The 19,489-nt window shown below is 33.6% G+C and overlaps 3 protein-coding genes and 1 pseudogene across 10 annotated transcripts; 3 read left to right on the top strand and 1 right to left on the bottom strand.

Annotated features, from left to right (window-relative positions):
• Nucleotides 1-7,495: 7,495 nt before the first annotated feature.
• On the top strand, nucleotides 7,496-8,206 carry AT3G29265 (annotated as a pseudogene; the record flags this gene model as incomplete). Its single annotated transcript has 1 exon — nucleotides 7,496-8,206.
• A 1,750-nt stretch (nucleotides 8,207-9,956) lies between these two features.
• Nucleotides 9,957-12,242, top strand: AT3G29270 (RING/U-box superfamily protein). 2 transcript variants are annotated; one of them, NM_113852.4, is made up of 2 exons: nucleotides 9,957-10,124; nucleotides 11,022-12,242. In NM_113852.4, the coding sequence occupies exon 2, from the start codon at nucleotides 11,110-11,112 to the stop codon at nucleotides 11,899-11,901; it is 792 nt and encodes a 263-aa protein (NP_189573.1). In that variant the 5' UTR covers nucleotides 9,957-10,124; nucleotides 11,022-11,109; the 3' UTR covers nucleotides 11,902-12,242. The 2 variants fall into 2 exon arrangements, with proteins under 2 accessions (NP_189573.1, NP_974376.1); NM_202647.1 differs by having other exon boundaries at nucleotides 10,098-12,216.
• Nucleotides 12,243-12,359: 117 nt separating this feature from the next.
• On the bottom strand, nucleotides 12,360-13,827 carry AT3G29280 (uncharacterized protein). 2 transcript variants are annotated; one of them, NM_001339016.1, is made up of 6 exons: nucleotides 13,728-13,780; nucleotides 13,489-13,647; nucleotides 13,113-13,186; nucleotides 12,940-13,019; nucleotides 12,648-12,826; nucleotides 12,360-12,556 (listed from the first exon to the last, which is right to left on the bottom strand). In NM_001339016.1, the coding sequence occupies exons 1-6, from the start codon at nucleotides 13,729-13,731 to the stop codon at nucleotides 12,489-12,491; spliced, it is 564 nt and encodes a 187-aa protein (NP_001326832.1). In that variant the 5' UTR covers nucleotides 13,732-13,780; the 3' UTR covers nucleotides 12,360-12,488. The 2 variants fall into 2 exon arrangements, with proteins under 2 accessions (NP_001326832.1, NP_189574.2); NM_113853.4 differs by having other exon boundaries at nucleotides 12,365-12,556; nucleotides 12,648-12,799; nucleotides 13,728-13,827.
• Nucleotides 13,795-16,430, top strand: emb2076 (Pentatricopeptide repeat (PPR) superfamily protein). 5 transcript variants are annotated; one of them, NM_001339017.1, is made up of 3 exons: nucleotides 13,795-15,656; nucleotides 15,739-15,919; nucleotides 16,007-16,409. In NM_001339017.1, the coding sequence occupies exons 1-2, from the start codon at nucleotides 14,205-14,207 to the stop codon at nucleotides 15,907-15,909; spliced, it is 1,623 nt and encodes a 540-aa protein (NP_001325599.1). In that variant the 5' UTR covers nucleotides 13,795-14,204; the 3' UTR covers nucleotides 15,910-15,919; nucleotides 16,007-16,409. The 5 variants fall into 5 exon arrangements, with proteins under 5 accessions (NP_001325599.1, NP_001325600.1, NP_189575.2 ...); NM_001339018.1 differs by having other exon boundaries at nucleotides 13,795-13,985; nucleotides 14,092-15,656; nucleotides 15,739-16,409; NM_001339019.1 differs by having other exon boundaries at nucleotides 13,895-15,656; nucleotides 15,739-15,910; nucleotides 16,007-16,430.
• The last annotated feature ends 3,059 nt before the right edge of the window (nucleotides 16,431-19,489 follow it).

Below are 19,489 nucleotides of genomic sequence, written 5' to 3' on the forward strand. Positions count from 1 at the left end.
GGTGGGCATTTTAACCGAACCGAACCGATCGAATCAACCGAACCTAAACTGATCCAAACCAAACCCAAGCTTAGATTCAAACCATTGAATTGTGTTTTTTTCTCAACCCAAATGGGTCGGTTTAGTTCACTTTAAAGCTAAACCAAACCGATAACCCAATGTTTTTATTTAATTAGTTAACTAATAAATTATGTTGATTATATTTTAAATAACTAAATATGTAATTATTTTCATGGTTAATTTCAATTTTTCATTTTAAAATTACAATTTGAACATGTTGCTTACTTTACTATATTTAGGTCGTTCGTTTTGTCGTTCCATGTAGTTGCGATTGCATCAAACACAAGGATATATGTTCATTTGGGTGCTGCAGCTACTTGCGTCAAAACGCTGCGGCGAACGCAGTGGAATCCGACGAATAATTTTGAATGCCGATTTAATTGAGCGGCAAAGATTAAAACGTTGTGACTAATTTAACAAATGACTTAATTACCCATAATATCTTTAAGAAATCACAATAAAACTTAACCATAAATCCAACACATTCACGCGATATGAAATTATCTCTTCTTCTCTTTTACACAATCTAAAATCTCTTTTTTTTTTACACGATTTGGATATGCTCGGTGATTTCAAAGTAAGCTCTGCGATTTCAAAGTAATAGGTTTTGTTTCTGAAGTTCCTTTCTCGATCCTGAAGAGTTTTTGAAGAATTCTCTGGTTGAAGTTCGCTGCTTAAATCGTTATCTTCGACCCCACTTGTTCTTCTTGAATCTTTATCTTCGATCCCACTTATTCCTATCATGTTTGCCTTCTCTCTACTCTTTATTTTTTGTGACCTTGAAGAGCTTCAAAGCAACGTGTGTCTAATGATGTGGTTTTAGTTGATTTCCATTATGATTAACCAAACGTAGTTGTGTTGTAGTTGTTCATAGTTACATAGATTTGGGGGAGGACTCGTAGAAGAAGAAGGTAAAGAAGGAGAATCACCCAATCCAGGTAGAAAAGCAAGGTAATTTCGTTATTCACAGCTATTGAATATTTTGGAAATTTTTGTTTGTGTTCTCTTAGTTTGTGTAGCTACTCTCAACTTGGTGGGTTTTTTTCTTCCGTTGAATCTATAAGTATTCATGGAGCTTGTCTTCTCATTGATTCATAAATCTATCCTTATTTGTGTTGCTTTGCAGAAAGTCTTCAAATTTGTTAAAGTGAATCAGTTTTCTTTTTTAGTTTTTGTGTTCTCTGTTTTTGTGATAGTTTTGATTTTGATTCAATGGATTGGTTTCTAATGAACTTTAGGACGAATGATTAGCCCTATTTATCATATGTTTGATTTTAACATCTGTATAAATGAGCATAGAGCTAAGCTTTGATTATGTGGATTAAGCTTGTAATAGCAACGATGACACTACACTACTTCATAAGGGATTCACATCAGAAAGATCATGATTTCTTACAATAGTAAAACAAAGAAAAATTTCATGTTGATGATAATGAAGAAGAAGAAGAAGAAGAAGAATTAAGAGGAAGGAAAAGAAGGAGGAGAAGAAGAAGAACATATTGCATATGAGCCGACCGGTGATAGAGTGATGGAAGCTTTGCGGGATAACATCACAAATAAATGTAATAAAGGTCTTTTACCTTGTTAGATATGTTTTTTTTTCCAATGACTTAGTTTATTATTTTAGGTTCTGTTTATTTCATTATTTAACATTTTCGTTCAAATTATCCATTTACATGATTTGAATGATGCATTTGAATGATGTTTGTAGTGTTTGTTTGATCATTTGATATTTAATCTAAATGATGCATTTAAATGAATCTTTATTTGTTTGCTCATTTTGTAGTTCATCCACATTCTCATTTAGATAAAAATGACTAAAATACCCATGCTTTCATTTTGACAAATGACAAATAATTTTGCATTTGCGGTTTTAGTAGGTAAAACATGATATTATGGTTTTGGCATAAAAAATATTTTACGGTTTTAGCGAGAAAACATGATATTATGGTTTTGGCGGGAAAACATGATTTTGCGGTTTTGGCGGGAAAATATGATTTTGCGGTTTTGGCGTGAAAACATGATTTTGAAGTTTTGGCGGGAAAACATGATTTTACGGTTTTGGCGGGAAAAAATATTTTACGATTTTGGCGGAAAAAACATAATATTACGGTTTTGGCGGAAAAACATGATTTTGAAGTTTTGGCGGGAAAACATGATTTTGCTGTTTTGGCGGGAAAACATGATTTTGCGGTTATGACGGGAAAATATGATTTTGCGGTTTTGGTGGAAAACATGATTTTACGGTTTTAGCGAAAAAATATGATTTTGCGGTTTACTAGGAAAATTATGATTTGGCGGTTTTGGAGGAAAACATGATTTAACGGTGTTGGCAGAAAAATATAATTTTACGGTGTTGGTGGGAAAATATATACAATTTTGACGTAAAATAATAGTCCGTGATTTCCAATTTTTAATTTTTTTGGTGCAATATGTAATTTAAAAAAAAGATATTAATAAATTTTTTATAGAAATTAGTATTATTCCAAAGGTTATATTTGTCATTTATTCTTTTTGACTAAACCATCTCCATCCAAATGGTCCAACCAAGTCCATCCAAATGAGTTTTAAAAATTTGCCTAAACTTACAAAGTCATTGAGATGAATCATCCAAGTGATTCATCCAAATGGTATGTTAAATTGTCAAAAACAAACATCATTTTTCATCTCCATATAGATGACCCATCTTGATGGAGAAAAAAACAAGGATCAATTATAGGATTGGCACATAAAACATCATCCCTTTGTAATATTAGGCTTTTTAGTATGCTTTACTAGATTAGGTACTTCTTCTCTTCTACATAGACAAAATTACCCTTTCTTCTATATGTTCTCTAAATCGATTGGATCTAGCAAGACAATTATCCATCGGTTACTGCTGATTCTCTTCTATTAAAATTCAATCCAAATCAGATCTATGTATAGATGTATTTATGTTCCTCGACGAAGCATGCGGTTATCCACTATAGCTTCTCTTCTGAATCTGTCCATGTACCTTATCGGTGAATCAGTTCAATCGACGGTTGCAATGATTCTGATCATCTCACGATAACAACATAAAAAAATCTTTGTCTCGACAGTTCTTGATCTCTCGATTATCTGAAATGAATCTGAATTTCTCAATCTTAATTAGGATTTCATCTTCTCTCGATTTATGAAATTCCAAATTGATATTGATCATTGCTTTAGATTAAATCCCTTGGGTTTTTTATATACTATCCCTATAGGGTTTAGTGTTCTTTTATAAAAAGAATATTTAATTGAATTTTGGGTTCACAGGAAAGAAGTTTTAGTGGTGTAAGCCGTCGGAAAAGATGGCGTTTGATGGTGTAAAACCGCAGGGGTATTTTCGTCACTCCAAGTCACAAAAGTGCCTTGCCCCGTAAGACCATTGTAAAATTGCCTAATCTCGAGTTTTTTTGATAGAAAGTGTCAATTCTTGTAAAAGCCCCAAGAAAACAGAGTCTTAGTTAACGACTTTGTATTTCTTTTTTTTTATCACTTGGTGTACTACTTTTAGTTAAATGATTTAGTTTACTATTTTTGTTTCAATTACGCTCATGATTTATCACAAAATTTTATTATTATAACTACATATTTAGCTAAAAATTAGTACTCACCAAAAAAGACTAAAAACAAATTATTACTAGCTAAACAAAAAATGTTATGGATTTGAATATATTTAAATTACATTTTTTAAAAATTTTACTAGACCCAAATAAACTGAACCCAACCGAACCCAAACCGAATCTAAAGTTGAACCGAAATGCTCACCCATATCTTAACGCACCATGCACTCACAACTGAACCACATTTGGTTCTTTTTAGGGTAATATTAGGAAGTAGCCAAATTTGACATCATAATAAAGAAACTAACTATGTGTCGGATAATTTTGGTAAATGACTTTTTTTGTGGTGTGGTAGAGGTGAAAAAAAGACTCATGTTGAATAATTTTCTATATAGAGGAAAATTTAGAAATTTCCAACAAAATTCAGCAACAAACAAACAAATTAAATTGATTTAAACTTCAAAAATAAATAGATTAGGCAAAACCCAAATAAATCTCTAAACTCATACAACGAACCAACAAAATTTCAAATCCAAAATCTCAAAATCTCAAACTTTTATCAAATTTGGAAATTGTTTAAGCGTTCTTTATATTCTTATCAAATCGGTTTAATTATTTTGTTTGGGTTCCCATGTACTATCCTTTAGTGTATAGATTTTTTTAATATTGGGTGTTTGTGATAAAAAAAAATCAAAAAAGAAATTGAGTTTTTCTGGTAATATTAAGAAGAGAAAGAAGCGATGAAGAAAGAAAGAAAGAAAAAGGAAAGAAGAAGGAGATTGAATGCAAAATGGTCATTTCGTCTAGCAGAAAATGTCTATCTCTATAAACTCAGCAAAAAATGTCTATCTCTATAAACTCAGCAAAAAGCGATTTATTCAGAGTTTTTTTTTTTAACTTAAATGAACCCAAATCTATAAAAAGCCCCTAAAATATTACATAAAATTCAGAAAAAACCATGAAAATTTAAGAAGTGACATGAATTAAATAAAAATAAGGAAACAATAATTAGGCATTTGATCATGGTCACTGTGATATTATTACAGAGTCAGTAGTGGTAGAGAATATCCATACAGGAAAGAGAAGTTGACGACATAGATCCGGCGAGGGAGAGAATATGGCAAAACAGAGATAGAGAAAAAGAAAAACAGAGAGAAGACGAGAAAAAAAAATTATTTCAGTAATTTTATTTGCCTCTCCGATAAAGTATTATTACCTATAGTCATTTACTCAATTCTTTTCGGTTTCATGGTTATTTTGTACATATTCCCTTCTTTTTACTTTTTAATATTTCACACCACTTACTTTTGTCTAGAGTAAAAAGTAAAACTTATGTATGAATGGGTATGAATAGAAGGAAAAAAATGATCCGCTCTTTATAACGTCCAATACACAACATACATTCAAGACATAAAAAATGAGTTTATGTTGCAAAAGTCAAAGAAACACTTGCGTATCAAATATTATATGGAACCCATTTGCATTTATTACTTACAGTAATATTTGTCTATTTTTGTGCTATATATTTGTTCTTCCATTCATTTGTAAACCCACTCATAGAAAACCAATGTAAAAGTTCTTTCTATTATTACTCTTTTTCATGATATATGAGTTACGATACAAAATTCTATTAAATTAAAACATGTTATCATCACGATCACTCTGCCACCTTGATTTATATTATTATTGGAGCGCGACTCTGCCGCCCCTTTATTAATATAATGCTTTTATATGTTTGTTTAACGTACCATCTTATTTGTTGTTTTAACTTGTTAATATGGATGATTTTAATCACCATAATTTACTTAGGGGGTGTATTGGAATAAAGATTTGGGGGTGTTTGGTGGAAGTTACATATTTTGGAGATTTGGTTAGATTTGATTAAATAATTGGTGATTTGGTTAGATAGGTTAGAGTTGTTATTTAAAAAAAAAAAAATCATAGGTGATTTGGTTAGATTTATTAGATTGATTTGGTTAGATTTTACAACAACAAAATGAAAGAAAATCAACGATCATAATTCTTGGACTGGGTTAAACTCAAAATGCTCATAACATACCTTTCACATTCCATTTTATGTGCCTAATAAGACTCATAGAAACGTTCATATAATCTTAATAAAGCCAAAAAAATGAAATTATAATTCAATCAAAAAGCAAAAGAAAGCTCTTAGAATTATAGGTGACGTTCAGTCAGATATGTTGGTAATCAACACCTTCAAATCTCAAATCTCAACAAGCCAATAAAAAAAGAAAAAAAACAATCTAAAAATATATAACATAAAATGTTTATTATTATGATTCCATATTTATAACATATGTCCACATGTTTTCTGCTATTGTTGCTCTCCAATTATTAGCAAGTACTCTTTGTTGTTCTTGAGTACCTTGACCCTCTTCATACGCTTATTTTTCTCATCGCCGCTTTCATCAATGCCATTTTCTTCGAGAACATCTTTCTTAGGAAAAACACATCCGAACGACATTCCTTACGAAGATAATTATGTAAAACAACACATGCAAATATTAACTCTGCTTGTGTCTTATATGGAAAGGGAGGTGCATATTTGAAGATAAGAAATCTTAATTTGAAGATTCCAAAAATCCTCTCTATTACGTTTCGCAAGCTAGAATGCCGATGGTTGAACAACTCATTTTGATTGTTGGGATCTTTTCCTTGTCCTCTAAAGTCTTGGAGATGATACCGAGTACTTCGAAATAGAGCAAAACAATTACGACAATTGGCGAATCCACAGTCAACTAAATAAAAAAATTTCTGTAATTTAAAGCACAAAATATAAGTAGGATAAAATACAAATTAATAACAAAAAAAAACTATTTTGTCATATTCTAAACAAGATACCTTCAGAAACTTTTAATTTATTTGTGTTTCTTGTTTAGGCATCATCTAATACCTTTGAGTCTTGAGCTGAACCTTCCCATCCACTTAGAACATATATAAATTCTAAATCAAAATTGCATGCAACAAAACATTTTGTGATAATTGTCCTTTTCGATTACGGTAACTAGCTGTTTCTTTTCCTGTTATCATTGCAGGGATATGTGTTCCATCAATAGCGCCCACACAATCCTAAGAAAATAACAAACTTAATGGTTAAAATTTACAATACTTAAAAGAAATAAACACAAAAAAAATAACCACGTACCTTAAAATAAGGATAAAATCTTGTGTTGTCTTTTATTTTCGTGGGCACTACAAGTGTAGGTTTAGCCATATAGCTTGGTGCAAATACATTTAACACCTTCAAAATTGTATTAAAGCTCGTACTTATTGAGAATCTCGACCTCTTGAATCTATCTTGAGCCTGGATATACCTCAAATTTTGCCCAATGATGAACAAAAAGGAAGCAAGCATTTCTTCAACTGAAACATTCATTGTATCTCTTAAACCCATCTTCACTTAAAATATACTGCATAATTTCAGGAATTCTTCTGGATACATGCGATACAAATGTCGAAAATGATCGCGATCTTCAACAAACATATTTTGTATGTATTCATGCCCAAGTCTAGTAGTTGGAAACTTGTGAAGCAAAATATCGGATTTTCGCAAGGATAGACAAAACCAGTAATAAAACCAAAATTTTTTGAAAATCACAGTTTCAATACACCCCCCTTATTGTTTCTATGGATAATTTTTATCACCATATTTCATTTAATACTCTACTTCACAGTTTTAACATGGATGATTTTAATCACCATATTTTATTTAATATTTTATTCACCATAGTTTTACTAATGTTGAGATACATTTGGAGTCCCTTGGGATAACGGAGACTATAAAGGAGAATAATTCTTCGACGGCCCAAGAAAAGACAAAATCGGTGATCTTCCTTATAAGACAAATGGATGAAAGTGTCATATATGACTATGCACACATGAGAGATCCTAAAGAATTCCGGAAATATTTGAAAGATCGTTTCGATCACCAAAGGGACATCACTCTCCCACTTGCCCGAGACGAATGGCAAAGTCTAAGGTTTCAAGACTTTGACAAGGTAATGAACTACAATTTTGCCAAGTTGGGAATTGTCGCCAAACTGAGATATTGTGGTGAAACTATCACTAAATCTCAGATGCTTGAGAAAACGTACACCACGTTTCACAAAAACCACATTACTTTGCAACAACAATATAGGTTGCGTGGATATACCAAATTCTCAAATTTGATTGTGGCACTCTTAATAGCTGAAAAAAACAGTGAGCTCCTAATCAAGAATCACATGTCCCGACCTACCGGATCAAAGGCATTCCCTGAGGTTAATGCATTGGATGTTAAAAATCCGCTTAGAGAAAACAAAATTTTTTGGGGACGGGGCGCCGAAGCTATCACAGACGTGGAAGAGGCTTTAATCCACAAACCAGGAAGTCATACCAAAAGATTCGTCCTGAGCATGAATCGAAAGGAAAAGAAATCCAAGCAAATACTTTTCAAAAATGTGACAGTGCTTGTTTCAGATGTGACCCTAAGGCACATCGGTATCAGGTATGCCGAACTCCAGCACACCTTTGTGCTCTGTACAAAAAATCTGTTAAGGGAAAAGGAAAGGAAGTGAACCTTGCGGAACATTCTGAGGGTACAACCCACCTTGATGCTTCTGACTTTGCTAATGATCTCGATGAGGTTGTCCTTGTGGAAAACTGAAATTTCTATCGTGTGGGGCTCGAATTAATATGTCATAAATAAATCGACGCTTGCTTGAAATTTCCTAAGTTTGTGTGTTTGTATTACCTATCATGTGTAATTATTGTGTGCTTGTGTTACCTATCATGTATAATTATCGGGTGTTATATGCTTGATTAATAAATTTATTTTCTACTTACCTTAATCGATTATGTTTATTTCAGAAATGGATCACATTACAAATGGAATGGTATCCAAGGCAAACCTTAGAGATATTTGCATACCGAATAGTGGAACAACACACACTATTCTAAAACAAAAAAAAAAATTCTCTCATTTGAAATCAACAAAAGTTATTGTTAACACAATATCAGGTCCCATAGACTTAATTGAATGGACCGGTAAAACAAATTTTGCATTACTTAACGGGACAAAGTTCTCGATAAATAATGCATTATTTTTACCAAATTCAAAAAGAAATTTGTTGAGTTTCAAAGATATATACCTTCATGGATATGACACTCAGTGTGCAAGTGAGAATGAAAAAAAGTACATGTATATCACTTCTGAAAAATTGGGAAAAAGACACGTTTTGGAAAAATTACCAAGACTCCCATCAGGATTGCATCATACATACATTAATTCAATAGGATCACATCTTGTTATCAAAAGAGATCATGATGATTTCACATTGTGGCACGATCGCCTTGGTCACCCAGGCACCACGATGATGCAAAAAATTATAAAAAGCTCACATGGACATTCAATGAAACCCTAAGAGTTTTATCAAGAAAATAAAAGGACATGTGTTACGTTTTCTCTTGGAAAATTGATTATAAGGCCATCGACAAGCAAAATCGATAAAGAATTACCAAAATTCCTTGAACGAGTCAAATGCGACATTTGTGAACCTATACACCCACCATGTATACCATTATATTATTTCATGGTAATGATAGACATGTCTAGTAGATGGTCACATGTTTGTTTGTTATCATCTTGAAATGTGGTATTTGCGAGATTTCTAACTCAGATAATCAAAACTAAGAGCTGAGTTTCCTGATTATCCAATCAAAGGAGTTAGATTAGATAACGTTGGTGAATTTACGTCTCAAGCATTCAATGATTATTACATGGTAACAAGAAAAAATGTCGAACATCCTGCACCCCATGTCCATAGTCATTCGAGGGAGAGCTTGTATGATTATACTTTTTTACCTTACTGTGGTTTCTACCAATGGATTTTATTAGAAAAGTTTTAACGAGACAACATGAAAGATATCGCAAAGAGATAAATGACAAATGAACTCTGGACGAGAAGAATGTTGCAAAAATTAAAGAAATATTTACATATTAAGTCCATTTGCATTTTATCTATATACACTCATATAGATAAAAAAAAAACAACGTAAAGTTTCTTTTATTATTATTTTTCTTTCGTGATTGTTCTTTTTCTCATATTTCTTCTTTTTAATATATTTATTATTATTCTTTTTAAAATATTAAAAAAATTGAATTGATAAATAACTTATAATACAAAATTCTATTAAATTATATTAATAAAATTAACCGCTCTGTGTTTTATTTTTTCAGAGGTTTACTTAATCTTCAATAAGCGTAAATGTTTTGGTTGGTAATGTTATTATGTTTATAAAAAAACAACTAACCAAGTTTTTACGTTAGAAAATATCAAAAACACTTTTGGAAGGAAAACTTGGGTACACGATTGAAACGACGTCGTTTATGAAAGCAAAACAAAACCCAGAAAGTTTAGGTCTCGCCGGAAAAATCGAATCAAGCATCTTCTTCTTTCACGTACGAAACAAAAAGCTCAGAGCAGAGTCGAATCGGTACGAATCTTTATCTAAATCACTCTGATTTAGTTTCGGTTATTGTGAACCATTTGATTGCTCTGTCCTTTCAATTATCTATCTAGGTTCGATTACTTCGTTAGCTGCTTAATTCTGTGATCAATTATCTCATTTAGTGATTTTGATTTTAGGGTTTTCTCTTTCTTCCTTTAATCTTATATTGGGATCTTCTGTATCGGATAAAGTCATAACCTTTGAGATAAAGGAATCATCTTTATTGCTGAAAATGATTGAGCTTTAGGTCTAATACAAGTCTGAGAGTCTGATTTCGATTCTGAGTATAAAAATTGAAACTTTCTATTTAGGGTTTTCTTAATCATTTGTGTTGCTATGGTTGCTTAATGTATCACTAAATCTTGGTCTTATTAGTTGGTTGCTACTGATATAGAATTGCATCTGTGAGTAAATTTAGCTCAAAGATAAAAGAGTCCCCTTTATCGCTGAAATGATCGAGCTTTGAGCTCTAATACAAGTTAAAGCGTTCGAATAATCGATTCTGATCATAAAAATTGAATCTTGCTATATAGTAGTTGCTTAATCATTTGTGTTGCCATGGTTGCTCAATGTAGCACTTAATCTTAGTTGATTCTTAGTTAGAATTGCATCGGTGAGTAAACTTGGCTCAAAGATAAAAGAGTCCCCTTTATCGATGAAATTGTCGAGCTTTGAGCTCTAATACAAGTTAAAGCGTTCGAATATCGATTCTGATCATAAAAATTGAATCTTGCTGTATAGTAGGTTCTTAATGATTTGTGTTACCATGGTTGCTCAATGTAGCACTTAATCTTATTAGTTGATTCTTAGTTGGAATTGCATCGGTGTGTCGTTGGGATTGTCTTTGAAGGATTAATATGTGTTTTCTCTTTGCTTATGAAGCGATGAAGCATCGAGTTCGGTGTTCATGAAGGTCAGAGAGTTAAGTATTAGCAGAACTGGTTAGGTCTTAGTGACAAACAAGGTATTCATGTTATCCATCCCTGATACTAGAATGTGGAATCTAGCATCGAGTTATCTTACGGGAAACATTGGACCGAAAAACGATATCAGAAGACCGGTCCATGCTCATGCGGAGTGTTCAGATGACGATGTATCTTCTGTAGGTAGTAAAGACGAAGGTCTCGAGTGTCCTATATGCTGGGAATCATTTAATATAGTTGAAAACGTTCCGTATGTGTTATGGTGTGGACATACGATGTGTAAAAACTGCATTTTGGGACTTCAATGGGCTATTGTGAAATTGCCTACTCACCCGGTTCAGCTTCCTCTCTTCATTTCATGCCCCTGGTGCAACCTTTTGTCTTTCCGTCTGGTCTTCAGAGGAACACTCAGATTCCCTCACAAGAACTACTTTGTGCTTTGGATGGTCGAGAGGATGAATGGAGAGAGACGTAACTCACCTGGTGGAGCTCAAACAGATGGAAACAATGATCATACAAGGGAAACTCCATCTCCATGTCTCCACAATCGCCATCATCGCAGTCAACCTGAACCATCACGTTCTGTTAATGATCATCGCATTCCAAGGGACAACATACAAACTTCACTGAGGAAGTCTCTGGTTTTCTTTGTCCAGTTGACAGCAAAGTTCCCATTAGTTGTCATATTTCTGCTGATAATACTCTATGCAATACCGACCAGTGCAGCCATATTGGCGATGTACATTCTAGTCACTCTCTTGCTGGCTCTACCGTCGTTTCTCATCCTCTACTTCGCTTATCCTTGTCTCGACTGGCTTGTTCGAGAGATTGTCACATGAACTTTCTAAGGATGCGTTCAGAAACTTCCCATTCCTAATTTGACGACTTTTCTTCAACAACTGAGACCCAAGATCGGTCATGTAAGTATAACAATTTCGTAATTACCGTCTTCTTTATCTATATATGGATGTAGTTTTGGATTGCATTGTTGCTCTACGAAGCTGGACGTATGTGTTGTAAGGGCTCTTGCAGAAACTTATTAGTATTTGTGGATTTGTTTGTGAGTGTTTGAGTGTCTCAATAAGATTTATGTATATAAAGTTTATGCAATGTTATTTAGGAATTGCGTAACTAAATGCATTGATTTTTCTTATATATAATGACTAAATTGTATGGGTTTTTTTTTCTTTTGTTTGTTTGTTCCACCCATTTCCATAGAAGAAAGCAAAAGATGACACCCAAAATTAGGGGTGGGTGTACGGCTTTTCGGTTTGGTTTCGGTTCGGTTATTTCTCTTTTATGTTTTCTATGAGTTCTAGTCTAGATCATTTGAGCTTAAAGCGTTAATTGTGTTCTACGATATGAAACAAAGACTCAAAGAGCATTCAAATATGATGTATACACAAAAAGAAAGAGTTAAGCTGTCTTAGTTTATGTGTCCCTCTTCCACCGCAGCAAAATCAAGCCCGGAAATCTTCATCGGTCCAATGTTAACTGGCAAAAACCCCGGTGTGTTGATTCAACAAAACAAGACAACATAAATGTAATGAGAATGGCACAAGAATAAAGTGTTGGTTTTACTTACTAACAGCATCAAGTCCAGCTAATTTGGGCATAAACTGTCTGATATGGTCCTCTGCTGCTTCATCTGCCTTCAATGTCTCACACTCGAACGAAACCGATACTTTCTTCTTCCCGTGTTTTTCTTCGACTAATCCTATCACATCTTCCTCCCACCTTTCCAAAGACAAGTAGTCATATTCACTAAACATAGGACAGTAAAAGACTCTCACAAAAAGGTTTTCAAATTCAACTCATTCGAATGTTTTCTCCGAAAAGCTAAGAGCATAACAGATACGAGAACAAGGACAACTTACCCGTGAGCATGCTCGACATCATTAATTCGAGCAGCATCATGGCCTTTGCACTCCACTACAACTGTTTGTTCCTTCTTTCTCTTTTTCACCAAAAGAAACCAAGGAACAAACTCAATATCATGGTTTTGGAAATTAAGAGTTAAGAATCACAAAAGGAAGTGAGAAAATCATACATTGTAGTCTATGATAGTGAGTTTGATCAACCGATAATCCTCACCGCGGCTACACTCAGTCTCACAAGCTAGTTCTTTAAACAGAGAAAAGCAACATCAATAATACAACAAATTGCAGTGAAATCAAGCAATGTCATGTCAAAATTGCCACAGTAACTAAGCCATTGGATCTTTATCAATCATTCCAGTATCAATAGATGTAACTAGTGCAAGATTAAGTCTTTAATCTGAATCATTTACATGCTTGAGAACCAAACATTTCTATCAAATCCAAGCAAGAACACAAAACATCTAATTGCAAAACAGAATCAAACTCAACAAAGAGAAAAGACCACATTTTTTTGGTTTGCCCTAGTAAGAAGAGATTTGAAGTTACCAGTGCCATGGAGGCCATAACAGATAGAGCTAGGCATCTGAATGAAATGACCAGAGATAGTCCCACATGGTAACAAAGCTATTGATGCTACTCCTTCCTTCACTTCTCCTTCTTCATCTTTCTTCTTCTTCTTCTCTATCTCTCCTTCTCTTCCTTCATCTGCAATTACACCAATTCCTTTACAACAACATCATTCAACAAAAAAGAAACAGTTTCGAAATAAAGCCAGAAACTTTTACCCATTGTTGCTTGAGAGAGAGAGAAATCGATTCTTTAATTCACTACCAAAGTGTTCGGCTTTAGGGTGTTTTCAACTACTTAAAATCGAGAACGTTTTAAGATCCTTAAGCGACGTCGTTTCTCTTTTCAAAGCTTAAAACTACGTCGTTTACTCTCTGTCTCTGATGTATCTTCTTCTCCTTCCTCAGCCACAGAACAAGCTTTGATTCATCATTTCTGCGAAAAGAACAGAGCTTTGGCTTGGTTTCGTGTCTTAGGTACTGGTTCTTACGTAGCTTATGTTCTTTGTTTAAGGAAATTTAGGGGTTGTTTGCTTAGACTTGAAGTGGGTATTACTAAAGTTGTCAACTTTTTGTTGAATAGGAAATGGTTTCTCAGATTTCGTCTGAATTATGCTAAAAGATCAAGTTCTCTCTGCTCGGTGTTGAAATTGGAGGTGTTAGAGATTGCTGCGTTTAGCTCTTCACTGTATTATCATGGGAGCTGTCTGGTTGAGTCATGTCTCTCAATTGGTTTGTGGATGTTATTTAATTGAGCAGAGCTCTTGTGTTTTGAGAACTTTTCATTGGTCTTTGAGTCACTCATTGAACTTTACATTGACCATGAAGCCTAAACGAAGGCGTCTAGGTGTAAAAATGGAGTCTTTTTCTTTGGCAACACCAAACATGTGTTTCAGGAAGGTGAGTAGTGAATTAGACAGTTCTTTCAACGGTGAAAATGTGGTTTGTGGTTTGGAACTGGAGGAGAAGACTGCAGGGGATAGGAATAGGATACATTTTCTAGAGGAGCGGAACGAAGAAACTTTATCGAAGAGGCTTCGGAAACTTAGCAGGTTGGATAAAGTCAGAAGCGCATTGGAGTTGTTTGATTCTATGAGATTCTTGGGTTTACAACCTAATGCTCATGCCTGTAACTCTTTTCTCTCGTGCCTCTTGAGGAATGGAGATATTCAGAAAGCTTTTACCGTCTTTGAGTTCATGAGGAAAAAGGAGAATGTTACAGGGCACACGTATAGTTTGATGTTGAAAGCTGTTGCAGAAGTTAAGGGTTGCGAGTCTGCATTAAGAATGTTTAGAGAACTAGAAAGGGAGCCGAAACGTAGGAGTTGTTTTGATGTGGTTCTATATAATACTGCGATTTCTCTATGTGGACGGATAAATAATGTGTATGAGACAGAGAGAATATGGAGAGTTATGAAAGGTGATGGTCATATTGGAACAGAGATTACATATTCTCTGCTTGTTAGCATTTTTGTTCGGTGTGGGAGAAGTGAATTGGCCCTTGATGTGTATGATGAGATGGTTAACAACAAGATATCTCTGAGAGAGGATGCAATGTATGCGATGATAAGTGCGTGTACAAAGGAGGAAAAATGGGATTTGGCCTTAAAGATATTTCAGAGTATGTTAAAGAAAGGGATGAAGCCTAATCTTGTAGCTTGCAATACTTTGATAAACTCGCTGGGAAAGGCGGGTAAAGTCGGATTGGTGTTTAAGGTTTACAGTGTTTTAAAATCCTTGGGGCATAAACCAGACGAGTACACGTGGAATGCGCTGCTCACGGCTTTATACAAAGCAAACCGATATGAAGATGTTCTTCAGCTGTTTGATATGATAAGAAGCGAAAACCTGTGTTGTCTAAATGAATATTTGTACAACACAGCTATGGTGTCATGCCAAAAGCTTGGTTATTGGGAGAAAGCTGTGAAGCTTTTGTATGAAATGGAAGGTTCGGGTTTAACAGTTTCAACTTCATCATATAATCTAGTGATAAGCGCTTGCGAAAAATCAAGAAAATCGAAAGTTGCATTGCTAGTATATGAGCACATGGCTCAAAGGGATTGTAAGCCAAACACGTTTACTTATCTTTCGCTTGTAAGGAGTTGTATTTGGGGTTCCCTTTGGGACGAGGTTGAAGATATCCTTAAGGTACGAGTTTTCTTTATGTTTGTTACTCAAATGTGTGGTGGTTTGGAAGAGGTAGTCTAATGTTGTTTGTTTTCTTGAACAGAAAGTGGAACCCGATGTATCGCTTTACAATGCAGCTATACATGGGATGTGTTTGAGACGCGAGTTCAAGTTTGCAAAAGAGCTGTATGTCAAAATGAGAGAGATGGGTTTAGAACCGGATGGCAAAACCCGAGCTATGATGTTACAGAATTTGAAGAAACACCAAAAATAAGGTTATAATTGTACGTTATCTACTCATACTTATTTGCATTTGCCAACTGCCAAGTATCATAAGTCAAAATTCACTAAAACAATTGGTCTGTAATTAGGCATTGTATGCATACTCACTGTGATGAATGTTCTGGTGATGGTGATGTTTGTTTGATAAATGAGGTTGTGGACATAGATCAAAGGTTTTGGCGATGACATAGCTCGTGCCCAGTTTCTAACATTGGATACAGATGTTTGGATCCATAGATATAAGGCTGCTGCCCCGGCACTACACTAGAAAGCTAGATCTCATTCTCAGGCAGTGAGGTTTGTGTGCTGATAATTTTGTCCTCCCGTCATGGCACGCTCAAGTAGCGATTTTGAAACACTAGAAAACAGAATGTGAACTGAATCAGTGTAAAACTGTAAAAGAAAACATGAATCTGTCTTTCTTTTGAAAGGATGTTTTGTTCAAGAAACAGATGATAACTTTTGTCACAAGCAAATCAAGTTTAATTTAAGCTTCTTGGCTTATGCAACACAGATGCTAATCCTCCTAACTAGCTTTTAGATTCCTCCTCTCTTCTCATCTTTAATTAACTTCAAGCTCGTAAAACAGAGAACACTTCTCTTCCTCTTATGTTCTGCGCGTACACTACCACCCCACGGAGAGAGTTACAAGATGAGTAGCTTGTCGAAGGTGATAATGGCAACATCAACGGTAGTGGTAGTGAGCTTAGTTATGGTTTTAAGCTTAATAATCTTAGTCCTACTAGCCGAACTCTACTCAACATCCGCATCACCACAAACATCAACCAAGTCATTTCCACCATAGACACAACGCCCTTGATTGGTGACTTACAAATCGGTTTCCAATGCCGTTGCAAGTTGCGAGTTGCTTTCTTCACTAGGTTCATTGAAAAGAAAACAGAAAAACTCCTTCGACACTAGAAATGCGGGAAAACGGTCAAAATCAACCCTAACTATTTCCATGCATCCTTTTTCAATCTAAACTCTGACTCCATGCATTTATTAACGAGAAAAATGTCGAAAAAAGCGCCAACTTTCAAATTTGGGACGAAAAAAACATGAACTTTCGAAATGTCATTTAAATCCTAAACTTTGGTTTGACTTTATAAAAAAATGGTTAAGTTTCGTCGACTGGGACATTTTATGCATACCGTGAAATTTTCGTTAACAGAGATAACGGAGTTAACAAACCTGTAATCATTAGCCAAACCCGAACTAGTTAAACTCAAAACCCAACAACTTTGTAATCCCAGTTAGTTTTTATTTTCTTTGTCGAGAATAAGAATTAGGGCAAATCGCTTATAAAACTAATTAAAACCCTACTTTAGACTATTGAATCATTTTCTCTGCCGTGACAGAAGATTAGAGAAAAGAAAGACCATGCGTTTGCAAAGTTATAACTCAAACGAATTGGTAAGTTCTATAAATTTTCTTATAATTTTCAGTAGTTTTATTTGTTTGTAGTTCTTTTTAAAAAATAAGTTCTTAAGCTAATTGCACAAGTTTAGGGTTTCTGTTCTTGTTTAGAAGTTGATGAAGAACATGTTCGTTTCCAATTGTAAGAATGAAACGACCATTGATTTTCTTATAATAATCGATGATCATAGTTGCTACATTGATTTATGATTTGTCAAAAGAAACTCAAGATCGTTTTCTACTATGATAATTAAATCAAAAACGATAATTATGCTTGTTTGATTCTCTAATACTTCAGATCGTTTTCTGCTATGATAATTAGAAGGTTGATTGGTGTTTTCCATGTAACTAATATATGTATTTTTGGTAATCGTGACTTTATTTAGATGTTTTTATAATCTATGATTATACTTTTATATTATAAAATAAAATCAGACTCCTGATAATAATTTGTATGATTTATTATAGGATCTTGGACAACAATATTGGACCACTATTCAAATCGGAGATAAGGTAAGACGTAAATATTTAACTAGAAGTTTATGTTAATTTTATGGTCATATTCTTCCTTAGACAAAAATTAGAAATGCAATGAAGTGATTTAACCCATCTTAGTTTAAAAAGTATGGCAATTGTTTAGAGTATAGTATTATATGAACAGACAAAAATATCTTTTCGCGGTTATGATGAGTCGAAAGAATTTCTAACAGAAAAAAAAATTAGAACTAGTGAAATCTACATGAGAACATAATTTTTTTAGAAAGCTTCGAAAAATAACAAGATTGTTTTTCTCGTGATTTACAAAGATATTATAAATTATGATGGTGAGGAAGTAGTGCAATCCATCATAAAAGATATTGATCATGGTGTGTGGTATGTTGGTTGATGAGTTTGTTTATGTTTCTAGCAAAGAACAAATGATTGTTATGTTTCGATTTGGAGATAAAAGTGGAATCTGTCAAATGAAATTTTATTGGAGTCACCCATGCAAAAAAAAAAAAGAAGTCTTTTTTATTTGTGAAGTTTTTTATTATCATTAACAATTTGTTTGCAAATTAAACTTGAAAACAGTGAGAGAAAAAGTTATAATAGTGCAAGTACTATGAAAAATGAGTATAAAGGGTTATGATCATTGGTTGTTAGTGAAGATAATTCAGTTTATTATATCTATTGTTTTGGTCATCTATTCTAATTGGTTGTAGTGGCACAAAAGTGATTTTTCACTTCTATCATCACAACTAACTGGATGGGCAAAATAATGAATATACTAAGCTGAGCTGTTTTATGTGACAACAAATTATCTTAACCTTTTAACCCACTTTTCATATTACTTGCTCCATTATAACCTTGTTCCTTCATTTTTTTCATGCTCAATCTATGTTTTGCAAAAAATCGTCAATGACAAACTTTAGAGATAAATAGTTCATTTTATATGGATGACTCCAATAAATCTTTCTTTGACTATTCCACTTTTGTTAAGAAAAAAAAAATAGCCATTAATTCATGCAAGAAACATCAGCAAATTCATCTACCCATGGCAAACACATACTTCACCACCAAAAACTATCTTTCTAAATAACTAAAGAAACAAGCATTTTCCAAAATAACCTTACTTAGCATACTTATGTTCTCTTGTGGGATTGACTAGCTAGTTCTAAAAAAGTCCTCTATTTGCAAACTCTTTCGGATCATCATGACTATGCATCATTTCCACCTTGTTTAGTTATATCTAAATAGGAACACAAATAGATGACTTTATCTACTTATATATTATACCCTTGTTAGTTACCATACTGTTTAAACCAAGCTCGATTAAATCACCTCATTGCATTTTTCAAATTCTTTCTGAGGAAAAACATGTCTACAGTATTAACATAGATCTCTTGTTAAATGTTTGCATCTTACATCATTTTTCTGGTTTAAGTGGTAGTCCAATATTATTAACTAGATTCTGACCCGCACATACGTGCGGGGTTTCATATTTTAAGAAATGTGTTGGAATAAATTTTTAGTGAAAGATATAATAGTATATAAATTATAATGTATACAGAAAAATGTATAGTGTTATTTATAACACAATAGCTAATGTTGTGAATCTGCATATTACGCGGTTGTAAGTATTATCATATGGTTTTGATAAAAGTTTGTATTTTTTT

This window comes from Arabidopsis thaliana, chromosome 3, assembly GCF_000001735.4.
Source record: "Arabidopsis thaliana chromosome 3, partial sequence".
NCBI lineage: Eukaryota > Viridiplantae > Streptophyta > Magnoliopsida > Brassicales > Brassicaceae > Arabidopsis > Arabidopsis thaliana.

Coding starts and splice junctions, on each gene's coding strand:
- AT3G29270 (NM_113852.4), top strand. CDS start 11,110: ATGTTATCCATCCCTGATACTAGAATGTGGAATCTAGCATCGAGTTAT.
- AT3G29280 (NM_001339016.1), bottom strand. Junction 13,020..13,112: donor TCACTATCATAGACTACAAT/GTATGATTTTCT, acceptor TTGGTGAAAAAG/AGAAAGAAGGAACAAACAGT. Junction 12,557..12,647: donor AGCTGGACTTGATGCTGTTA/GTAAGTAAAACC, acceptor GGTTTTTGCCAG/TTAACATTGGACCGATGAAG.
- emb2076 (NM_113854.5), top strand. CDS start 14,205: ATGGGAGCTGTCTGGTTGAGTCATGTCTCTCAATTGGTTTGTGGATGT. Junction 15,657..15,738: donor AGGTTGAAGATATCCTTAAG/GTACGAGTTTTC, acceptor TTTCTTGAACAG/AAAGTGGAACCCGATGTATC.